Source organism: Anopheles maculipalpis, chromosome 2RL (genome assembly GCF_943734695.1).
Source record: "Anopheles maculipalpis chromosome 2RL, idAnoMacuDA_375_x, whole genome shotgun sequence".
NCBI classification, from domain to species: Eukaryota; Metazoa; Arthropoda; class Insecta; order Diptera; family Culicidae; genus Anopheles; species Anopheles maculipalpis.
Genome location: NC_064871.1, coordinates 29,320,781 through 29,341,865, shown reverse-complemented (window position 1 = coordinate 29,341,865; position 21,085 = coordinate 29,320,781). Strand labels below are relative to the sequence as shown.

The 21,085-nt window shown below is 41.1% G+C and overlaps 2 protein-coding genes and 1 pseudogene across 15 annotated transcripts in view; 1 reads left to right on the top strand and 2 right to left on the bottom strand.

The window, feature by feature from the left end:
• LOC126557601 (casein kinase I) overlaps positions 1 to 21,085 on the top strand; it is a 65,752-nt gene that overhangs the window by 22,708 nt on the left and 21,959 nt on the right. For 9 of the 14 annotated variants that reach the window (XM_050213434.1, XM_050213431.1, XM_050213430.1 and 6 more), the window contains exons 2-4: positions 5,884 to 6,089; positions 15,689 to 15,799; positions 17,497 to 17,666. In XM_050213434.1, coding sequence (XP_050069391.1) covers positions 5,884 to 6,089; positions 15,689 to 15,799; positions 17,497 to 17,666 — 487 coding nt within the window. The remainder of the gene's footprint in view (positions 1 to 5,883; positions 6,090 to 15,688; positions 15,800 to 17,496; positions 17,667 to 21,085) is intronic. The other 5 variants (XM_050213432.1, XM_050213429.1, XM_050213436.1 and 2 more) reach the window with 1 other exon arrangement.
• On the bottom strand, positions 6,217 to 7,470 carry LOC126558281 (uncharacterized). The gene is made up of 2 exons (XM_050214271.1): positions 7,426 to 7,470; positions 6,217 to 7,353 (listed from the first exon to the last, which is right to left on the bottom strand). The coding sequence occupies exons 1-2, from the start codon at positions 7,468 to 7,470 to the stop codon at positions 6,217 to 6,219; spliced, it is 1,182 nt and encodes a 393-aa protein (XP_050070228.1).
• Positions 7,737 to 9,045, bottom strand: LOC126558273 (uncharacterized; annotated as a pseudogene).

The following is a 21,085-nucleotide window of genomic DNA, read 5'->3' as shown; positions in this document are numbered from 1 at the left end:
CAAACGCACGTTTAGCAGTGGCCATATGAGGCAGCAGCATTGGTGTTCTGACGCAAAGATTAGATGGTTACTGGATGATGAGTGTTGTGTAAACAATTTCAAAATAACGACGGCATCATGACATCAAACAAAGGAAAAGAAAGACAGACATGTGACTTCAATTGCTTCAAGTCAATGCGATGTAGCGAATGGGTCAGAAAAGATTGTTTGGTGAAGCAGTATTTGGTTGTGCGTTGTATCGTAGAACTACACATCCAAAAAGCTGATACTGAAATGGTTGTCTGGTACCGTTCTCATGACATGAAAAGCCTACTGGAGCTATTTATTTATATTTTTACATATAGTTAGCGAAAATCCTTTTGAGTGTCTTGGGTTTGAACGCGATTAAATGGGTGTTTTAGTTATCGAAAGAATCTATCCTCCTGAGGCATGTTGAAGAGAAGTCATTATTTCTCAGGAACTTGAGTAATTTCCGTCACTTGTGAGCTTGACTGGCGTTCCTGACGGAAGTGCACTTAGTCCTATCCTTTTTGCCCATCAATGACTACATCAATGTTCTTCCAACTGTGTGACACCTTCTTTTTGCTGATGATATCAAAATCTTTCTCCCCGTGTCTTTGTCTTCCGACTGTCGATCTCTCCAACGCTCTCTTAGTGACTTTTCTGTTTGGTCTGTGAACAATGGGTTGGTGCTCTGCCCAACTAAATGTTGTGTCGTCTCTTTCGGGAGGCCTTCTGCTGGTCGGCTGTTATAGGACTACTCCTTATACGCCACCCAAATAAGTAGAGTAACCACCATGAAAGATCTTGAGGTCTGGTTGGATGAGGGACTCTCAACCGATGAACACATTAACCATGTAGTTAATGGAGACTTCTTCTACACCACATAGTTTGTTAGCCGGTTCTGAAACTCAGCTTTGAACCCAGGTCCTGTCGCGTGAAGAGAGGTTCCACTGTCGCCTCTACCATCGGCTCGAATCATCCAATCCTGAATAAAAAAAATCCTTCATTCAATTAAGACACGTTTGTATATAAAAACGCTAGCAGATGATTAAATTAAATGCTATTGACAATTCGTTACACGTGATTGCGGCTCGCCTCACCCTCGAAAGCATTGCATCACGTGCCCTTTCATATAAATTGTGCAGTGAGTGAGTGAGCGAGGGAAGCACCACAACCCCCCGCTGTATAGGTGGCAAACGAATCGAGCACAACCGTTGGTTCGGTGTCCAAAAGTGATCCAAATGTGTAACATTACTCTTCTGCCTACCTATCCGCTAACGGGAAAATGTTACTGCAGTGCACATGCTGCCACAAAGAAGGACCCCACCCTGCTTCTTCCTAAAGAAGCGGAAGGTGTAGAGTGTTTTTGACACGAGACTTACCTGTGTCCCGCCGGTAGTTGATGGACCGCGGACATTCTGCATTTTCAAGCTTTTTTCGTCACGTTGACACGTCCCGACACGTGGAAGGCTCGTCGGCGAGGTAGAAGAACGCAACGAGCAGGACACAGTCCCACGTCAGTCTTAGTGGAAGACGTCCTTTAACACGTTACTTTGACATTTGTGTATTTGCCACAGGAGGGTGTTTCGGACGGTAGGGGGAATTGGCATTGGTTTCTACTGTTTGTATCGTAAAGTTACTGCGCTGCGCCTATCCGTTAGACTTGAGCTAACCACTGTATTGTTTCACGGTCGTTCGCTGGAGTAAGTTCAGCTTTCTCCAACAAAGTATTCAATCATTTTAAGAAACACAATTCTTCCATAGTACGAAAAGCTTACAACAACAACGGGTGTGTTATGTTTTATTTTGATTTTATTCTTCTTCGTTTCAAGCGCAAAATTCCTCCTCACAAAATCCGTTAAAATTAATTAGATCGAAAGTGAAAAGTAACGTCGCTACTAACAAGTGCTGCAGTGTGACTACAATTCAGTGGTGCATTTTGTTGGCCGGTTCTGTAGCAAGTGTTGTTCGTGTGCGGTGTGATTAGTTGCAGACCGACGACGGGATGACGGCGCGAATGAGATGGTTTTATCGTGAATTTTAAATTCCTTCCACTTATTTTCTTTGCATGTGTTTCGTTTGTTTGTTTGTGTGTTTATTACTGTTGCACAAATTCAATACAGATTAGAGTTTCTTGGGTGACGGTGGCTAGTTTATCTAGACGTTGACTTTATTCGTCTCTCTCACTGGTTAAAGCAACTTTTCCATTGTGCTGCACATTTTTCGTCAATTTTTTTTGGCGCTATTCGCATATTCTCTCCACGTGGTGGATGATATCATGAAATCCTCTTATCGTTTCCCTAATGTGCATAATGTGCATCCACTGTTGTACACGGGCTCCCCAAGTGCAGTGTGTTAATATGTTACGTAAAGAAAAATCAAAACGAGAGCAGTAAGTCACTGCGCTTGTTTGTTGCAGTACAATTGAAAGTATCTTCGCCAACAGAGCCAGCATTGTAACGTGGGCAAAATGTGGTGCGCGCGCTGTTGGGAAATTAGCCCCCAAAATATGTGTGTGTGTGTGTGTGTGTGCACACACAGAGGGGATCCATCGTAAGCCGGTGGTGCCGCCTTTTTCCACTTGAGCAACGGTGAAACAACAAAACAAAGGAGACCAGAAGACCCCGTTCGAGGTGTGCTTACCGTGCGTCCATTATATTTAGAAGGGCTAGGAGTTTTCATCGACATCCATCCATATTGGAAGCGGTAGTTCAGCTTTGTTTTATGAAATTAAACACAGAAAAAGTGTAGTTTTTATGTAGGAAAATGAATAATCAAAATCAAACTGGCGTTTATCTTCCTTTAAAGGTGGCTTTAACTTTAGTCTTTGTGGCTTTATTGTGTTCGTTCAAGTTTTTGTGTGAGCTGTAGAGTCTGAGAAAATGAAAGTCTCTGTTTTTTCGGTGAAGTGATGATGAGCCTTTGACACTGAGGATTAGTTTTTGTTTATTTTTAAAGTTTTTTACCTTGAACGATGTGCCGGTTATTATTACATTTTTCACTTAAATCTGTTTCTCACTGTACACTCCATAACTCTACTTATGAACTGCTGAAGATAGTTTTTTTTACCCTTTTAGTCCTTACTATTTTGCACATTCTAACCACAAGCATTCTTATTGTTTACATAGCTCGAACTATTGAAACTTTCTGTTGCGATGCACGTGCAATTTACGATAAATCTTCGACACGCAATACTCGATAGCACACCGATCATAGAACGTGAAAGGCAACATGGTATAGTTGCGTAGTGTGAGGGTGTAACAACGACAAACCCGTAGTGTTGTGTGTGTAGTGTGGTTTGAAGAGAAAAATAGTGGACACAAACTTCACGTAGTTGTTTTTGTTTTTCACTTCCCGGAAGCGGCCATAATCATATAATGCGGCTTTATATTTGGTAATTTTGAATTATTATTTTATATTAAATCATTCTAGCTCTCATACCGGTCATCGTCGTCAAATTTCTCACGCGATATAATTTTAAATACCTTCACAAAATTAGTAATTTACCTCTCTAAAGTCGTACAAATTAACATATGTACAAACGATTGATTTACATCTGAAGGTAACGCTTCTCCCTCACGAAAGGACCTGAATTAAATGACATTCGACCGACCTAAAAAGTTTATCGTTGACAGAAACCGGACAAGAACCGATGGAAAAAATTTCCGGGATCAATTTCGAAACCACTCGCAAGAAGGAGCGCGCTTCCGTGTCCCATTTTTGCCTACATCGCCGTGTGACCTTCGCTTTCGAACCTCGGTCGGTCAGAAGCCGTTTGAATAGTTTGTTTTAACTCCCGGGTGGGATACCCTATTTTCTCACCCTCCCACCAGTTTAGCTGCTTAGTCTCGAACCCATGTCGAAGCGGACAAATCGGTGGTAGGAAAATAAGGCCACCAGAAGAGAGTTTTCGGTCTAAGACTACAACCACGAGCCCACCCCAACCCAAGTCGCTTAAGCCACCGAAGAAGAATGTGCGAAGTGTGAGCCTGAGCCATATTAAAAATCAACCTCATTTTCTTTCATTACACACCACTTGCTATGTGTACAGTTTCTTCGTAATGTACATTTCGGTGGTTCGGTAAAATAGTTCGATACAGTCAACAGCGCGCGTTAATCGGACATTCGAGACGAAAAGAAAATAAAAGCAAAAAAAAATCGATCAAGATAAGCGCAAGAGAATCAATTTTTGGTGGAAAATCCCGCGAGTCACACGGTGTGTGCGTGTGTGTTTAGTTTTGGAAGGGTGTAGTAGTAATTCGGGGCAGCAGCACCCACGAATTCCCCAAATTTGTGGAGCAGAAACACCGAAACAAGAGTGACAAAAGAGCGAGAGAGATGGTGAGAGGGTTAAGGGCAGATTTTGACCCCGATCGATTGAACTCAATTGGTTCGAGTTTATCCTTGTTTCGATTAGATCTTTGTGGAAAATTTGGTGTCCTAAAAGGTTCCGTTTGTATGTGTGTATGTGTGTGTATGTGTGTACAGCAAATGGAAATAAATATGGACACCATCAACAGTGAAAGGAACGGAAACGTGGAACGCACGCCATTCACAGCCATACTTCCTGTGGCATATTTCGGTGTACCCAGAAAAATGAATGACGGCAACGTTCCGAAAGTGAGCCCGGGGATGATGTTTTGTTTGTCCCTTATCGGCCATCGTGTGTTGTATCCGTTGGCGCGATCTTGGTTCCCCCCACCCGTCCACAACACTCTACAGGACTCCTTTACGTTTGTTCAGCCCTTCGGCCATCTTCAATGGCCTTCCAATTGATGTGTGTGTGTATGTTGAGAAGGGCAGTCAACTCGCTCAACACTTCCACACCACTAGCCAGCTAGATTGGGATGTTGGCTTCGTCGGGACACGTTGATTGGTTCAATCGGCGTCCGGCGTGATGGAAAACTTTATTCGCTTTCGTTGAAGCGATTTTGGGGCTTTTTCTTCCAACCGCTAGGGCTTTTGTGTGGTGCGCGCCTGCTTGATTTAAGGATGTTGGTGTAATGTGGGAGGAGGGAGGGGGTTTGGGGGAATGGTGGGCGCATTGTGGTGGCCGTATAGGTGCCGTTTATTGCGTGACAGTAATTAGGTCCCGAGCATCGACCAACCTCTCTGGGGAGAGCGAGAAAGGGTGTCTAACGTTCACGCGAGATTCCTTCTGACGTGTGAAGCGGTGAGGTTGAACCGAATAAAACTAATTATCGCAACCATGCATGATGGGTGTTGGTGATGGAATGTGTGCTTTAACTGGCCTTTCTCCGATGACCCGTGGTTCAAGCGAGGACGAGAGCTCAGCAGTATTTATTTAACATGCCATCAGTACACAGTACTGTTTGCGGTTGTGTGATTGCTGGAGTTTTTTTTCCACCAAAAGAGACATTTTAGGTTAACTTGATCCATAGGAAATAAGATCGTGCGGAAATAAGATATGCTTTTGCTTTGTTATTGGTTTTTCTTTACATTCAAGAATTGAGTAAGCATAACAGATGAATAATTCACGGATCCATGTAATTGCACCAAATTTTCTTACTAGTTACAAATTACAACATTAGATGTATGTTATCAATTGCACTCAATACCAACCAGATGGTGGAAAATGGATGCTTTGAGCGTAAAGCATTGATTGTTCTTGTTAACTACATGGCACTTTATGCACATGCAAAATCCTTATGCGCACAACAAGTATTTCAATTTTACAATGAACGAAAAGTTGAAGGTAAATGAAGGAAATTATTATTCGACAGCATGAAATCAATAGAATATCCCCCTTAATGTTGCCTTCATACGACAAATTCTGACTGATTTATTTCAAACGACTTTTGTTTCCAACAATATTGTAATGTTTCTTCTTCCCTATTTTTTCTCTCCTTTTATCAATAGCGGTGTTCCCGGTGCCGGAGCATCGAACACAGCCGGTGGAGGCGGCGGTGGTGGCGGTGGCGGCGGAGGCGGTGGTGCAAGAGGCGGCAGCAGTATGTATTCCGCACGGCATTCGGTTAGTTCGTCCTCCGGTGTCCTAATGGTGGGCCCAAACTTCCGCGTTGGCAAAAAGATCGGCTGTGGCAATTTCGGAGAACTCAGGCTGGGTAAGTTAAAACTGTATTATTAGGCAGACATTTTTTTTTAATCTTAGATATTCCAGGAAAAAAAATTGACGTTTTATAAATCCGTTTAAATGATTCGAATCTCAAACACCCCAATATTGTATCGGTTTTATGAATTAAATAGTTGGCACAGTACAATTTGTGTTCCAATCTGTGCCGCCTGCATACCGATCTCGAGACCAGCGTCAGCAGCACACGCTCCCAACTCTGTTTCGAAGCTGGCTACGGTAGCATTCAGCTTTGCCCCATCAATTGCCAGCGAGATAGGCAAGAAGAGCAGTGGTTGCGGGAAGGAGCCAATCGTTCGCACGTAGCACTGACGACGCAGTGTGGTTTGTTGTGCTGTCGACAGATCCGAGCCGTTATAGTTAGATCCATTGCAGGCAGTTAGATTAGCCAGAAATTCGGATGCACCTTCATCCGCGGCCACAACGTCTTCGGCAATGTTTCCTGCCAACTCTTTCAGCTCTTGCCACTTAGGATTGATGCAGTTGAAGCCCTTGTCCGCAATATATCTGGCAGCATTTGTTGGGTTTAGGTTGGTTCCGACACACCGTTGAACCGCTGATGACGCACCGTTGAATGTGGCGCTTAGCTGCTCGAGTCCTTGTTCAGTTTGATTGGCAAGAGTGTCGAGTGTGTACCGTACTGCCCTGCAGCTGCGATTAAGCGTTTGATTGAGCCGTGTAAAGCTTCGTTCGAGAAAAAGCTGTCGGAACGTGTTCTGATAGCCGCTGGAAAGCAAACGAACGATGTTGTCCATGAAATCCAGTGGTAGTGTCTCAAACCCAGTCACCAGCGTATGGAAAGCGTTAGTGTAGTTCTCCGGTATTGCGGGAAGTAATGAATCGGTCAAAGATTGGGATATGTTGAGAATCTCGTGAGAATTTGATAGAGATGACACGTTTAGTGACACATTCGATAAGTTGTCCGGCAATGGGAAAATCTGATTGTTGATCGCAATGTATGATCCGTTCGGAGCGTTGGGCCCGAGGATCGAAGAAAGATCCCAAATGTCGCGACGACGTCGACGTCGAACGACATTGACTGTTAGTCCATCGATATTAGTACCATAGTCGTCCAAACCGGTATCGGTATTGATACGATTTCCCAATGCAACCGTCACGTTAGATTGTTGAGCTGGCGATGGAATAGAAGATACCGACGTTGCTCCACTGGATGATGTTGAAAGAACTGGTCTGCGATAATAGAAAAACGGATTGCACTCGTGATGTGGTAGGATTACCTACAGGAGGGAATTGTAGAAGTTAGAACAACTCTACGATAAGTTAAGTTGTAGATGAATGCATAAACCTACCACTACAACAAAAGCTGCCAACACAATTCTATAAAATTCGCCCATTTTCGGTCACGTTCTAATGAAAACTGATCACTTTGCTGTAGGCGGTCATGTTTTTATACACATGATGCAGAAGTTTTTTGTTTTAATTGGGGCAATTCTTCAAATATTTAACTTACCGTACGTCATGGAACAAATAGAGCGCAATTTTAAAAGTTTCGATGCATCTACAATGATGCAAATTTATTGTTGATTTTGTGGTTTTACAATTCAAATTGACACCTGCACCTATTGTACAGCTTAGTTGTTTTATTATCTTCAAAGCAACGCTAAGATCTATCAGTCTGTTGGTTAACATCCTGTTGGTTTTGCTGATCAGCAACAATACGCTTTTGACATTCGGAAGTAACGGCGGATATGTCATCCAGACTTACTTTCGCCTGCTCCACTAGATCTCCAGCACACTGTAACATGTCTGCCTTGGCTGTGCCGAACTCGTTTTCCGCTTCCAACGTTAATTGTTGGGCGGTGTGTGACATGAGCAGGGTTTTACGATGCACCTCATGTAGGATCTAGAAGATATCAGGAAGAGAACTAATGTTAAAATGTTCAATCCACAGTGCAGCGTGCGTACCTTTGATATGCATGCAAGCTGATAATCATTGTCCGACCATCTATCATCTGGTTCATCCTTCAAACAGTGTGCGATTTCATTTCTAAGGTACACTTCATCCCATTCTACAAGCATTCGACTCATATTGTGATTAGCTTCCCGTTGTGCACTTCTCACCCGTTCGAGACGATCCACGATGCAATCACGATACCCTTGAAAAACCTTTTTCGCTATCCCGTCTACCGTTTGGCCCTGTGCGCATCTCAACACGGCCACATCAAGCGTCAGAAGCTTTTGGTTGAGCTCGATTCCGAAAGCGATCCTGATGCGATCGAGCATCGCCGCAACGTCTTCGGCGTACGCTTCTAGGTCGACGAGCCGGCTACTTAGCGCACCTAATCTGTCTCGGCGACTCTCGTTTGCCGCACGGTAATACGCACCCAGAATGGTTTCAATCCAAATATCGGGCGCGAAGGTACCGGCCGATATGCGGCGCACGTTGTCGGTAGCTTTATCCTGGAGGGTGGCGAAGAATTGCTCATATTTCAAAGGCAGCTCACGGGCGTAGTTAACTTCCACGTTCGAGATGTTCGTTCCACCGTCCGTACCGATGGTGGAAGAGTTTTCACGATTGCCGAGCAATATCTCTAGCCCGTTCGCGGACTGACTGACGATGGGCGAAGCTGGATCGGTTGCTGTGGTTGTCGTAGTTGTTGTCTGGAACGCTGATAGTACTCCCGTCATGGGCCATAGAAACCACCAGCCGAATCCGACTGAATATCTCGGATACTGGAGGAGAAGGATGGGAATGCAAACGAGAACATGTAGAGGTGCTTTATTGCACAGTAATGTGCCCCTATTACTTACTTGAAGCAAAATTACCAACATCACCAACTGAGAGGCACTCAGAGATGTCATCTTGTCTTCTGTCGAGCGATTAAATGTACTCCACTGAAACCACACTCGGGACGTAGCTCTGAGTGATGAATAGCTCGACGTAAGCGATGGCTTAAATAGTTCTTCATCTACCAACCAGGAGCATACTTTGGTGGAAGAACCCCTTACGTCAACACGGATCGCACTCATCTTGGCGGATACACGCGGAAATGTTTTGCTTGCACAAGTGCCTAGATGTCACTGTTTACCATCCTTCTATGCTGCGCTGCTTTGCACTCGGTCATGGTCGCATGGTCGGTGGTGTGTTGGAGAAAAGTGTATCTATTGTTTTGAAGGTCAAACTGGGCTAACCTCACATATGGTGGTAACCTGTGGTGTCCCTCGCATTTGCTGCAGCATGAGATGCGTTCGCTTCCAGCTGCTTATTGATTCCGTCGGCTTCGTTGCATCTGCTGCAGCTTGCCAACCGGGACCGGACAGACGTCAGACAGCAAATGGGACGGAATGCATAATGAGCTGTGTGTAGCGACTAGTCAACTGCTGCGGTGTGAGACTTGAAATTCTGATGCATATGTGCGAACTCCTCACCCTCGACCGTGTGTATTATGTTGATTATTCTGTTTTGCGGGGTTGTGTTTATTTGCTGCATTGCTCTACGATGGATGTGAAGCAGTCTTGGAAGTGCTTGCTTAACTTGAAATTTTTTTTACATTTTTCATATTTTGGAATGACATTCTAATCAATTATCGACTATTACTATTTACCCTACCTGTGTGTTTGTTTCCTTCACGAAATTTAATGTACTGTATTTAGTGTTTTGTATGTGTATCATATTTCTTTACAATTCTTTCAACACCTCGGTCCCCATAATCCGAATCTTTAGCCACAGGGTGGATAGGTTTTGTACGGGAGTAAATCCCCACCTTGTAAACTCTAATCGCGCACTAATCGTACAGAATTGAAGGTTACCCGTTTGCCTGACTAACGGCGGTGAACATTACCGAACTTTGAGGTGTAAGCCAAAGCCACCCCCCTTCAACAATCTTACCCTTCCACCTTCACGGTGACCTTCTTTTACTTCTTCACTGTGGGTCGCATGCAAAAACGTTCCCGAGCTTAGAGAAGGTGATGAATTTAAGAAACCACCGCCCCATGCTGAGTGGCAGCACCTTTTGCCACCTTTCTAGAGCGCGTAGGTCGATGGTCAAGCGGGGTTATTCTTTTGGTTTTCGATAAGGATCATGGACCTTTTTTTGTTTTCGACAACTTTTTTTTTCTTCTATTGTTGTTGGTTATTGCTTCCGTTTGGTTTTTTTGTTCTTCGTTTCCTTGTATAGCAAAGGCAGCTACGATTTTGGGCAGCAATCTATTGCAAGTGACGTGATAAGGGTCTATAAACTGCTCTGAACTATGGTTGTTTGCAAGAAGCGTGTACCGATATATGGCACCGATCAACACATCTGATGTGTATGGGTGTGTGTCCGTGTATGTAGTGGCCATTAGTAAATAATTCTCCTGTGAAATGAGTTTTTTTGTGTATTAACTTGATGAATAACTAGCCCAATATTGGAGATTGCGGGTTAAAATTTGAGATAAATATTCCCGTTGTTAAAAATATTATTTAAAATCCAAAACATTGCCCATTTCTTTTATCCAAATGCTGCATATTTATTGTTTACTGTGTGTGGTGAACTGTTTCGTTTTATCGCGAGAACCGACTAACAGTTTGCAACCAAACGCAAACAGAGGCGGCACGTTCATCCTTCTCTTCGATCGATAGAGCCTAGTGGTGGCCGATGGTCGAGAATATCCCGCAAGACAAAAAGGACAATTCCATTCTCATAAACTTTTGGGAAGGGATCGCTGCCAATGGTAAAACCAGGATATATTTCGTGATGTCCGACTGTTTCCTCTCCGATGGCTGGCAAGCATGGTCAAGGTGGAAGATGCTCTTAGTTGCTGGTAATCCCAACGCAATCAAATGGAAGCGTTATTTTACCCCTCGACCCCTCGGCAAGCAGTAGAATAAAAGGCATGTTGTTGTCCTCATTCGTTTGTTTTTTTTTTGCCATCCGCGCCATCAGTGGCTGTTACTTTAAAAGGCTTTAGTGAACACAGTGATACCAGTCACAAAAGTCTGCTGGACATTTTAACTCAGAACAGATTTAGAGCTACAATTGAGTTTTTCGTGCTTTGCCTAGCTTTCCATTAATATAATTGTCTTTGTAATCGAAGCGCTGAGTTCTAATGTGATTGCTAATAAAAAAAAGTCATCCAAAAGCTATAAAGTAATGTATTACAAAATCGTTACAACTCACGATACACACCCGTCACACTCGTTTAGCTTCCGCAGCTTTAATCTTTATGACCACAGCCTTTACTACTTTGCCCAGTAGGGGGTATTAAAGTGAGTTTGAACTAGGGTAGACCGGCTAAGTTCGGTTTCGAAAGCGCCACACGGTTAAGCCCTTCATTCTTGTAATCGCTTTTCAATTTTATTGAGGTATCTTTTACTTGATTTGTCTTGTATCAAATGATAGTTTTGCAGCTTTGTAAGTCGATGTTGAAACGCAATGTAAGCTTGTTGGTATACGACCAATGATTACATTGAAAAACTGACGGCGTCATATAAGTCTCTTAGGGATAGTCCATAACTTTGGATAAAGAGGCCTTCGGTTGCTAGTTTTATGAAGCAGTGAGGACCCCATCCTTCTCAGTGCTGTCTTAAGATCCATACTCAAGACACATGCATTCATACAAATTAACTCAACAAGAACAATTTATTGGCACAGATGGACAATTCGCAAGATATTAGTTAACACAACATATGTATGTCACACCACTGTCCTATCGATTGCCAAATAATATATGCAAAAACAAACAGAAACGTACCCAATAATGGCTAATGTTGCTTTTCTTGTTTCACGTTGCGTTGCTCCCTATTCTTAATAGCGGAGAAAATTGAGCGTAGCCATTTTCTCATTAGAATAAAAGCATCCATTCGCTTCTTCCGACTGAAGAGCAAGCAACGCTTTAAAACTACGCAGGGATTTTTCGTTCTACTTTTATAACATAGCGCGCGCGGGGGTGTGTGTTTCGCAAACTACGCCACGAAAAGCACCTGCTGATTTGCATTTATAATCGATGGTAATGGGTTTCCATGTGGCCGACAATTTATTGGGCCTCTTGTTTTCCGCTCCAGAAAAGCAACTACGAGTTGAACTATTCGTCGAAAATGGTATCCATCGCCGCCTAAAGGGAGAAGAAATCGTATAAATATGCCCAGCTTTTTAAGGCGTTAAAACCAATGAACACTCACACGCACACACACGCACTTTTCTAATTGGTAAAACAAGCAGTTTTAAGGCCTAGTTCTGTGGAGGCTTCCGATGATTCTCTTGGTTTCGGCTGAGTAAAAGTAAATGTTGTAAGTCGACGAGTGAGTCATACAAAAGATGGCAATGCAAGTGAATATAAAGTGTGTTTGAGCTACTGTAGAGAGCATTACCACCAAATCACACAGCCCCCGAGCTTTTGGAGCTGAAACTGTATCCGGGCCGTTACGTTTTCCTCCTTTACACCGTTTCAAGGTGATTTTGAAGGTTGTGTGTGCCTGCCTGCTGAGTAGGTCTGTAGTTCAAGCGGAAACAGTCCCACGGTTGGATGTCGTATTGGGGGTGTGTTTAAAAGGAAACTGTTGCTCGTTGATGGCGATCTGTGATAGTGCTCTGGTGGTAGCAAACGGGTATGTGGTCACCTTCTGTAACTACTGTAGCATGGTTGGGGTTATCATCGACCTGTACGAGCATGTCGTACAAAGTACCTCCGAATACCTTGAACTGAGATGGATTTCACGCACCCTGTGGTGCCCTTGGAGGGTTTAATTTAAAACTTCCTTTTCAGTCTGTACACTGTACATAGCGCAATAAACATTAAAACTGATACCAAAAGTATTCCCCACTAGAAAAGTTTTATTTTCACATTAAGCAAAAACTTTTCGCTCAAACTGACGCTCATATTTCGATTGCTTTTGCATAATAAAATCCGGATGCGTGTGCTTTTTTTCAATGTTTCCTCTACTCTCATACGGATCCGAAGAAGCCAACGAAAAAGTGCAAAAGTTCAGCAGAGTGTGTGTGCTACACTGTGTCTGTTTGTAGGTGCTCGAAATAGCTAACCTAATTTTGCGTCAGCACCTACAGCAAGAGCTGCACTATGAAAGATGATGATATATGCATTACTCCGTACTTGAAGGGCTTTCTTCACGGGGTGATGATAAATTCTTTGCCACCCCAATGCAGTCAAGAACCGGATGTGAAAGGCAACACGACGCGCCGGTTTTCGAAGCCCAGCAAACAGTGGTGGGACACGGCAGCGCAAGTGATGGTGGTGGTGTGTCCAGCATTGCCATTTTCCATATTTACCGTTTTTAGGTCTCCTCCCAGGTCTTGTCCCATTCCAATCTTCTGTACCATTAAAGTTTCCCCAGGGTGTAAAAGCTGGTTCCGCTTAGAGTGGCTAGTCTGTTCCGATCAACAATGTTGATGTGTGTGTGTGTGTGGTATGGGCAATTTTGCGTAGATGTGTTTGTGTGTAATTGCACATTTCTTGGGGTGGGCTTTCGGTGCATGCAAAACGTTTGTGAAGGTATGCAAAATAGCAACGGTAATGCTGTCAGTTATCTTCAGTTGGCGAAGGGAACCCTGAGTACAGTTTGACGGTAGTTTATGACACATTCCGAGGTGCTTATTTGCCTAATGAATGTTGAAAAGTTCAATTTGAAAACGGCCGAATTCCTCCTACTTTACTGATTTCTCTCTTAAGAATCTTAAGATTTCAGCTTATCAAAAGTTCTGGAACTCAATCCACAGCCTAGGGTAGGTGCGTTGCCTGAAATAGTTAGCTATAATCATGAGCTCTGCCCCTTCGTATGAATAATTGATTATCCAGCTCAGCTAAGACTCAATCAAGTCGAGTATTTTGAAGTGCCAAAGTGCACGCGCGTTTGATGTGCCGGATAAGAAAATTTGCAACTTGAGACTCCTTTACTCCTCAGAGAATTGTTTCTTACAATTTGTAGTTTTTCTTCTTCTTTTCTTAACGACCTCTAAAGGTCACGCCGGCCATCTGATGGCTTACTAGACTTGACGATACCACATAGTAGGATAGTCAGTCCTCGCTACGAGGAGATGATCCGGATGCGAGATTTGAACCCCGGTCTTGCCGTTTGAAGTTGGGCGCCACTATCGCCAATACCACCGGGCCGCTCGTTACTTCATTTTGGAACGTTTTAGTTACTTCATTTTGAAACGTCGTAAACTTCTAGTGGAATTGTCTGCAAATGTTTTCCTCTCGAAATCGAAATCGGCTTACTTGGCTCCATCTCCATCAGGAACTGGAATAAAGCATAGAAAAATAATCCATAACTTCTTGTGGACTGTGGACTTGTGTCTTCTTCTTCTTTGAGACACTTTGAGATGTACACAGCTACACCTGTAGCTGAAAAGTCAGTCACCTTAGTCATTATGCTTGATATGATGAGTTGGGCGTAATGAAGTACTACTGTGTCCGAAAAGTAAGCTGACATTGGATGTCAAATTTCGCGCGCCAAAAGATGTATGTATGTTTTTGACAGTTCTGCCACGTTTCAAGTCACAACATCAACCCGGCTAGGAGTGAAAATTTGTTTTCGGAGCTGCGCCAAGTGTTTTTGTCCATAATGACCATGTCCAAGTTTGTGAAGCAGCGCGCATATATCCAATTTAGTTTGCGCAATTAAATAAACGCTGAGGAAACATTGCGGAAGTTTCCTCAGCCTAAGACAAAAAGGGTTCGGGGAAGAATCTGGTTCGTAGAAAAATGTGTACAAATGGTACAGTGATTTCAAGAATGGTCGTGAGAAGGTCGAAGATGAGGACCGTCCAGGCAGACCATCCACCTCGACCGACGACGCCCACGTCGTCGAAATCAAGGATTTGGAGGTCAAAAATCGTCGGTTGACGGAATTTTTAGCCACAACTTTCAACCATATTGTTCCGCAACCGGCCTTATTCGCCAGACTTGGCACCAGCCAACTTCTGGCTGTTCAACAAGCTAAAGCGGCCGCTTCGGGGACTCCGTTTTGACACTATCGAGGAGATAGAAGCCGCGCAGCGACGGCGGAACTAAAGGACAACCCAGCAGTCTCGTTTTCCACCTGCTTCGAGGAGTGGAAGAGGTGCATTGCATCGGAAGAGAATTACTTCGAAGGTGATGACCTTCGTTTGGCCAAATAAAAAACCCTTTTAAGAACAAAACGCAGTCTTCAAACGGGACAGGACTGGGATTAAAATCCCATCCGGACCGTTCCCCCGTAGTGAGGACTGACTAATCAACTACGTAGTATCGGCAGTTTAGTGAGCCAAGCGAAGCCGTTCGTTGGCCGGCATGACCTTTTAGAGCTAAGAAAAAGAAGTACATCTTTCCTCCAATATTTAAAGAGTAAGATAAATACTGGAGTTCTGATCCAGGATTCAGATTCTTTGTTCACTTATCACGCATCGATATATTAAATAAGCTACAAAATTCTGCAGGTTATACTCTAACTTTTTGATAGAATGGCGGGTGAATTATTTTTTTGCGTACGCACCATAGTAATTGACATCAATAAACACTGTTGAACCGAATTCACCGAAGGTTTTCTAAATATTTCATCACTCGAGAGCTCTAAGTTTGTAAAATGATTGTTTACTAATACTGTTTTGTGCATTTTTTTTATTATTTCTTTTGCAGGAAAAAACCTATATAACAATGAACACGTAGCAATAAAAATGGAGTCAATGAAATCAAAAGCACCACAATTACACTTAGAGTATAGGTTTTACAAATTGCTAGGGGCACACGGTAAGTACTTTTTCAATTTTTATTTTTAACTTCTTATTATTATCTACCATCTCTAAAGTATGATTTACTTGTTCGGTGGAGAAAACCCGAACATTTTCATTTACACTGATCCTTTGAAGCGGATTTGTATAATCGTTTTGCTGCCTGCCAGTTCTCTACCGTCTTACGATACAAGCTTTCTGCCAATGTTTAAGTTATTTTCAGTTTATCTCTTTCTCTATCCTATTTGCTTTAACAATGCCTATATCGATTGGAAGAAATTAGTAACTGCTTCAACTGTTTTATTGTTCTTTACTGTGTTTAATTGTTAAAAAAAGATAAGTTTTTGTTTCAAAATTGAATTTGCAAAAGATTAAATCAGTTTAGATTATTACAGCTTAAGCATTAAAATTTGATTCAAAACTCTTCCTTTTTCCTAGTCCGCATTTCACTGTCGCTTCTTACTGTCGTGTACTGTGTTTCGACTATTCTTTTTTTCACGTTACCGTTTATGTTATCCAATTGTGCGTTAATCAATTCGTTTGTTACGAAAAGTGTTATATACACGCCTTTGCCGTTACGTCGGAAGAGAATTCTTGGTATCATTGCACGGTTACGGGTTTCGTTGCCAAAGATATGATAATCAACACAATATTTGGTACAAAACAGAAGCCGTTGTGCATGGTACAAGCGTTCTTTTCGACAAAGCGCAGCTGTGTGGTTTGGTTTAATGTTTTAGTTTACTGTATGGTTGGCCCTTTTTCGATGTGGGTCCAAAATTAAGGTATTTGACGCGGGGCTTTGTCAGGCAGAAAGAGGATGAGAATATGAAGAGAAAGACGTTGCAAAGTTTGCTGTGTGATTAAGGGTGATGTGTTGTGCTTGCCACCTGTCCATACATATATTTGCGAACTCATAACAAGCAATAAATACCGTGTGTAAGATTTTCTTCTGGGAAAATTGTACCTATCTTGATGATGGCTTTCATTTCCTTCAAAATAGTTTGTTTTCTATTTCACATACCGTATGGCTTTCATGTTCTATGTTCAAGTATGGCTAAAATTTGCTTTTAAAAATACAATTCAACTTTTAATAAAGGAGATGTTTTAAAGAAATTGATTTCATTGAATTGTATTCATTAAATTACTTTTATAAATTTAATGAATACAACCAATAGTCTTTCCTGTTTTTATCATTTGTTTAGCTTATACCCTGACCTAGATTCCTTGTCGGCCATAAATTTCTTGCTCCGTTTCTACCTAAAAGTAATATTTTTAAGCTTTACATCTTCACCCAACATTTTGCATATCTTTCTCTTCTATTTCACCTTCCCAGCATTGCTGGTGTTCTCTTTGTTACTTGTGTGTTTTCTTCATTTTCCTAATTGATTGCCTGGAAAACACATTGCTGCTGCATTTTCGTTAGTTTGCATGCGAATTGTGTGATTTGTTTTATGCAAAGGAACAAACATTTTAAAACCAGAATTTCACTTTTATATTTGTATCTATAAAAAAAAACACTTCTTTTGTACTTCCACTTGACCCTTCATACTTCTATTTCATTGATTGATTTTTCACTATCTATTTGCATTTTCCCATTGTTTGCGTGTGTGGTGCGTCCACAATCTTCACCATTTTCATTTTGCCCGTGTCCTGCCCAACCAACAACCCCACCTGCATTATACAAACACACGCAATCAATATGCACAACGATAACAGATACCCAGTCCCCACCGGAAGGGATCCCGAGGGTGTATCACCTCGGTACGTGCGGCGGCCGGTACAATGCAATGGTACTGGAACTGTTGGGACCATCGTTAGAAGATCTTTTTACGTTATGTGGAAGGAAGTTTTCCTTGAAGACTGTACTGATGATTGCTAAGCAGCTAGTAAGTGTCGAATCGCGCTCTCATAGTACATCCCCGGTGCCGGTGTTTCGAAGGAAGCACGCTCTCTCCTTCACACTTAACGTTGGTGTTAAAATTTGTGTTTCAACTCCATTCCAAAACACGTACCAAAAGCCTCTTCCTCTTAATCTCCGTCCGCCCATCAAGGAAAAGTGTCTAAGAACTAGAAAAATCAATAGCTATATGCCTGATCGTGACTTCGAGCGACTGTCTCTCTATTTGAATCTGACCCGTGTTCTTTATTTTCTATCATTTTCCTCATTCTGTCATAAAGATCATGTGTGTCATCTCGCGTTAAGGTAGAGTACATCGAAAGCAGAGGCTTTCAAATTAAATGCTTCAGCTGATTTGCTTTATAACTGCTAGAATCATCCACACCGATATCAACGATATCCATAATTGCTATTGCTTTTAGTACTGTGTTTCGCAGTATATGGACGTAAGAAAAATTGAAACTTTATTGGACTAGACTTGATGAGACTCCAGAGACACGTTGGGACAAAGTTTGGACGCAAGAACAGTTAGGAATCAACACAAAAAAAAAACGCCTTTAAACGCGCGCCGCCGATCGATGCACTCTAATGAGTGTTCTTTCTAGTGAAAACGCTTAAAACGCGCGCCTATCTCAACCAACTCTGTTCTAAGCTCAGAGTGAATAGTACATGTTTGGCTTTGTTGTTTTACTGCCTTGTTCTTTGTTTCTACAACTTTTGTACATACAAATTGTTTGATCAAATTGTGTGTGTGTGTGTTTTTTTTTTACTTTAATTAGTATTACGATAATATTGTTTGTGTAAAATTGCGACATTAGCTGAATCTTTTTTGTAATGGTGGATTTTTATTTATTTGTTTTGTGTTCAAGGGCTTTTTTGTTTACTACAATCTAATTTTGTGTGGTATTGGGAATTTTCTTGCGTATTTTTATGTTTTAAGTCGTTCATTATTATTTCAATAAATTGTTGCTTTACTTTCAATGTTTTTTATTGCTTTATTTTGCAATAAGTTGTATTACAATCGCTTTGCTAAGTGCAAAAATTATAAATTTCATATTTCTTAAATATTTAAATTTAAAATATTTAAATATTTTCAAATTAATTTCATATTTTAATCGAAAATACAGTAACTTAATTTATTTTGTATATTTTATTCTGTAAAATTTGAAATTAAATCCTACAGTTATTACTGTAGTTCTTGGGCAGAACTACATCTAATTTAAATTTTGGTATTTTCCTGTATATGTGCGTGTGCGTGTGTGTGTTTGTTTGTTTGACTGTTTGTTTGTAATTTTACCACAAATAATACCAAGTAATACCATCGCAATCGGAACAATGTTACCACATATTAAAACTATTCTTCCCGAAAACAATATTTGACAGCATGTACGAAAAACAACAACAACAAAATCAGAATTCTTTTAGCCGTATCGGTTGGATATGTATTTTCAACTGAATTTCGGATAATCGATCACGGTCCCTACCGACTTCTTGATCATGTGTGTATCCATACTGTCCATTCTCCACTATACACCACTGCTCAAGAACTACTAATGCTCCCAGGGCTCGTTTACCAACCTTGTGTGTGACTGTAGTAGTAGTAGTAGTATGCTGTATGAATCGAACGTAACAATACGGATGAGCAAGCGAAGTAGTAGTAAATTAACCACGAGTCATTCATATTCACACTCTTTCGTCTATCTTTTCTTATGTTTTCTATGTTTTATTCGAGTTTGCTGGAACTTGAGAATCAAAATTCATTGTATCCATGGTTTGAACGTTTCACATCTGCTGGTTCGGTTTTTCTTTTTCTTCCCCTTGGTAGAAGAATTATTTATTCGTTAACAATGATTCAATAAACGTTTCATTTCAACAACTGTTTGGCCACGAATCTATGCTCGATGCACTTTTAGAGAAGCTCAGAATTACGTAGTTTATCCTATCTGCAACGTAATTCGTAGCTTCGTCTGATAATCTATTGCCGTTTTTATCCTATGAGCGTTTAAGTGACCCCTTCATAATTTTCGTTAGATTGTAATCAATTGTAACATATTTGCCATAAAGCTAGAATTCTCTTTAGTTATTCAGTTATAATTTAAACATTTTCATTCTCCTCATGAAGAATTTCCAAAACAGAATTGAAAAAAAAAAACGGTTGATTCCAAAAATCGGCCATTATTTCATATCCCCTGCCCTTTTCAAATAATTTTCCATTTTGTAAATCATACTGTTATCGCCTCTTTTGGTCGCGCGAACTAGTAACTGATGGAACACATTCCTTCCCATAACGAATAAAGAAAGAAAAAAGAAGAAAGCCATCACCAACGCTATATGGTAAATGTAAAAACTGATAGCAAAAACACATACAAGAAAAACTTAATATTTGCAAGAGAAAACACATTTCCATGCCATTATATTGTGTGTGTGTGTGTGTGCTCTTCGATCCAACTCTTCAGCAAACGTTGGTCCCTTCGAGTTATCTGCGTACCAAAGCGGTTTTGTTTTAAACGAAGATGATTGTATTACTTTACGAGACAATGCTGCCATTTGCAATTAAAGTAATCTTCCGAACGTTTTCTTCTTCTTTTGGCACGTTTATCATCTCGCGTTTACGAATATTTTTGCCTTGTTGTTGTTCCATTCGTCCTTTCTCCATCACACTTTCTTGAAGTCATTGTTTAGCAGTTTCCTAAATTTTATGGATAATTTTTAAACATTTGCAGAAGAAGCATTATGTAATACGCGTTGGATTTTCTTGATGTAAGATAGGTGTATATTTCCATCCCATTTCTGCCTGCGGCCCCCGTAAATAAATGATACCGAACGATTGCATAAACTTAACTGGAATTTCAATATTAACAAAACAAACTTTAAATATTTCTGTCCTAATGCTGTGTCACTCTGAAGATAAAAACACACAGCAATTAGTAACAAAAATGTTTTTCTTTCGTCTTTCATTTTCCGTTCTTTCCTTTTAATTTATTTTCTCTTGCTGTGTTCTCCTTTCATCTTTTAAACAATCTTTGTGTATTCCTCTGTTGTTTTTTTCTATCTACCGCTGATAAACACACACACATTTTACCTTTGAATCAACATGATGCACCATTTTTTGTGTGAATTGGTTAAAATTTTATAAACTGATGCACAATTTCTTCCCCCAAAAATATAAAAATTCCCCGGAATTTGAATCCTCATTGAAATATCTAACATAATAATTGTATTTCTTGTAAAAAAAAAAAACACTAAACTAATGTGATTTATGTGAATATATGAAAACCACATTAATTGTTATCTATCTCTTTCTCTCTCCCTCTCTCTTTGTTTGCATTTTTGTGCATTCGTGTTTTTCTTTTCTCTTTCTGCTGTTCTTCTCTGCCTTCTGCTCTGTAAAACTCTTCATCATCATGC

What these genes read in the sequence shown, in the direction of transcription:
- LOC126558281 (XM_050214271.1), bottom strand. Translation starts at nt 7,470, where the DNA reads ATGGGCGAATTTTATAGAATTGTGTTGGCAGCTTTTGTTGTAGTG. An exon ending in TGGCAGCTTTTGTTGTAGTG is followed by an intron (nt 7,354 to 7,425) that starts GTAGGTTTATGC and finishes TCCCTCCTGTAG; the next exon opens with GTAATCCTACCACATCACGA.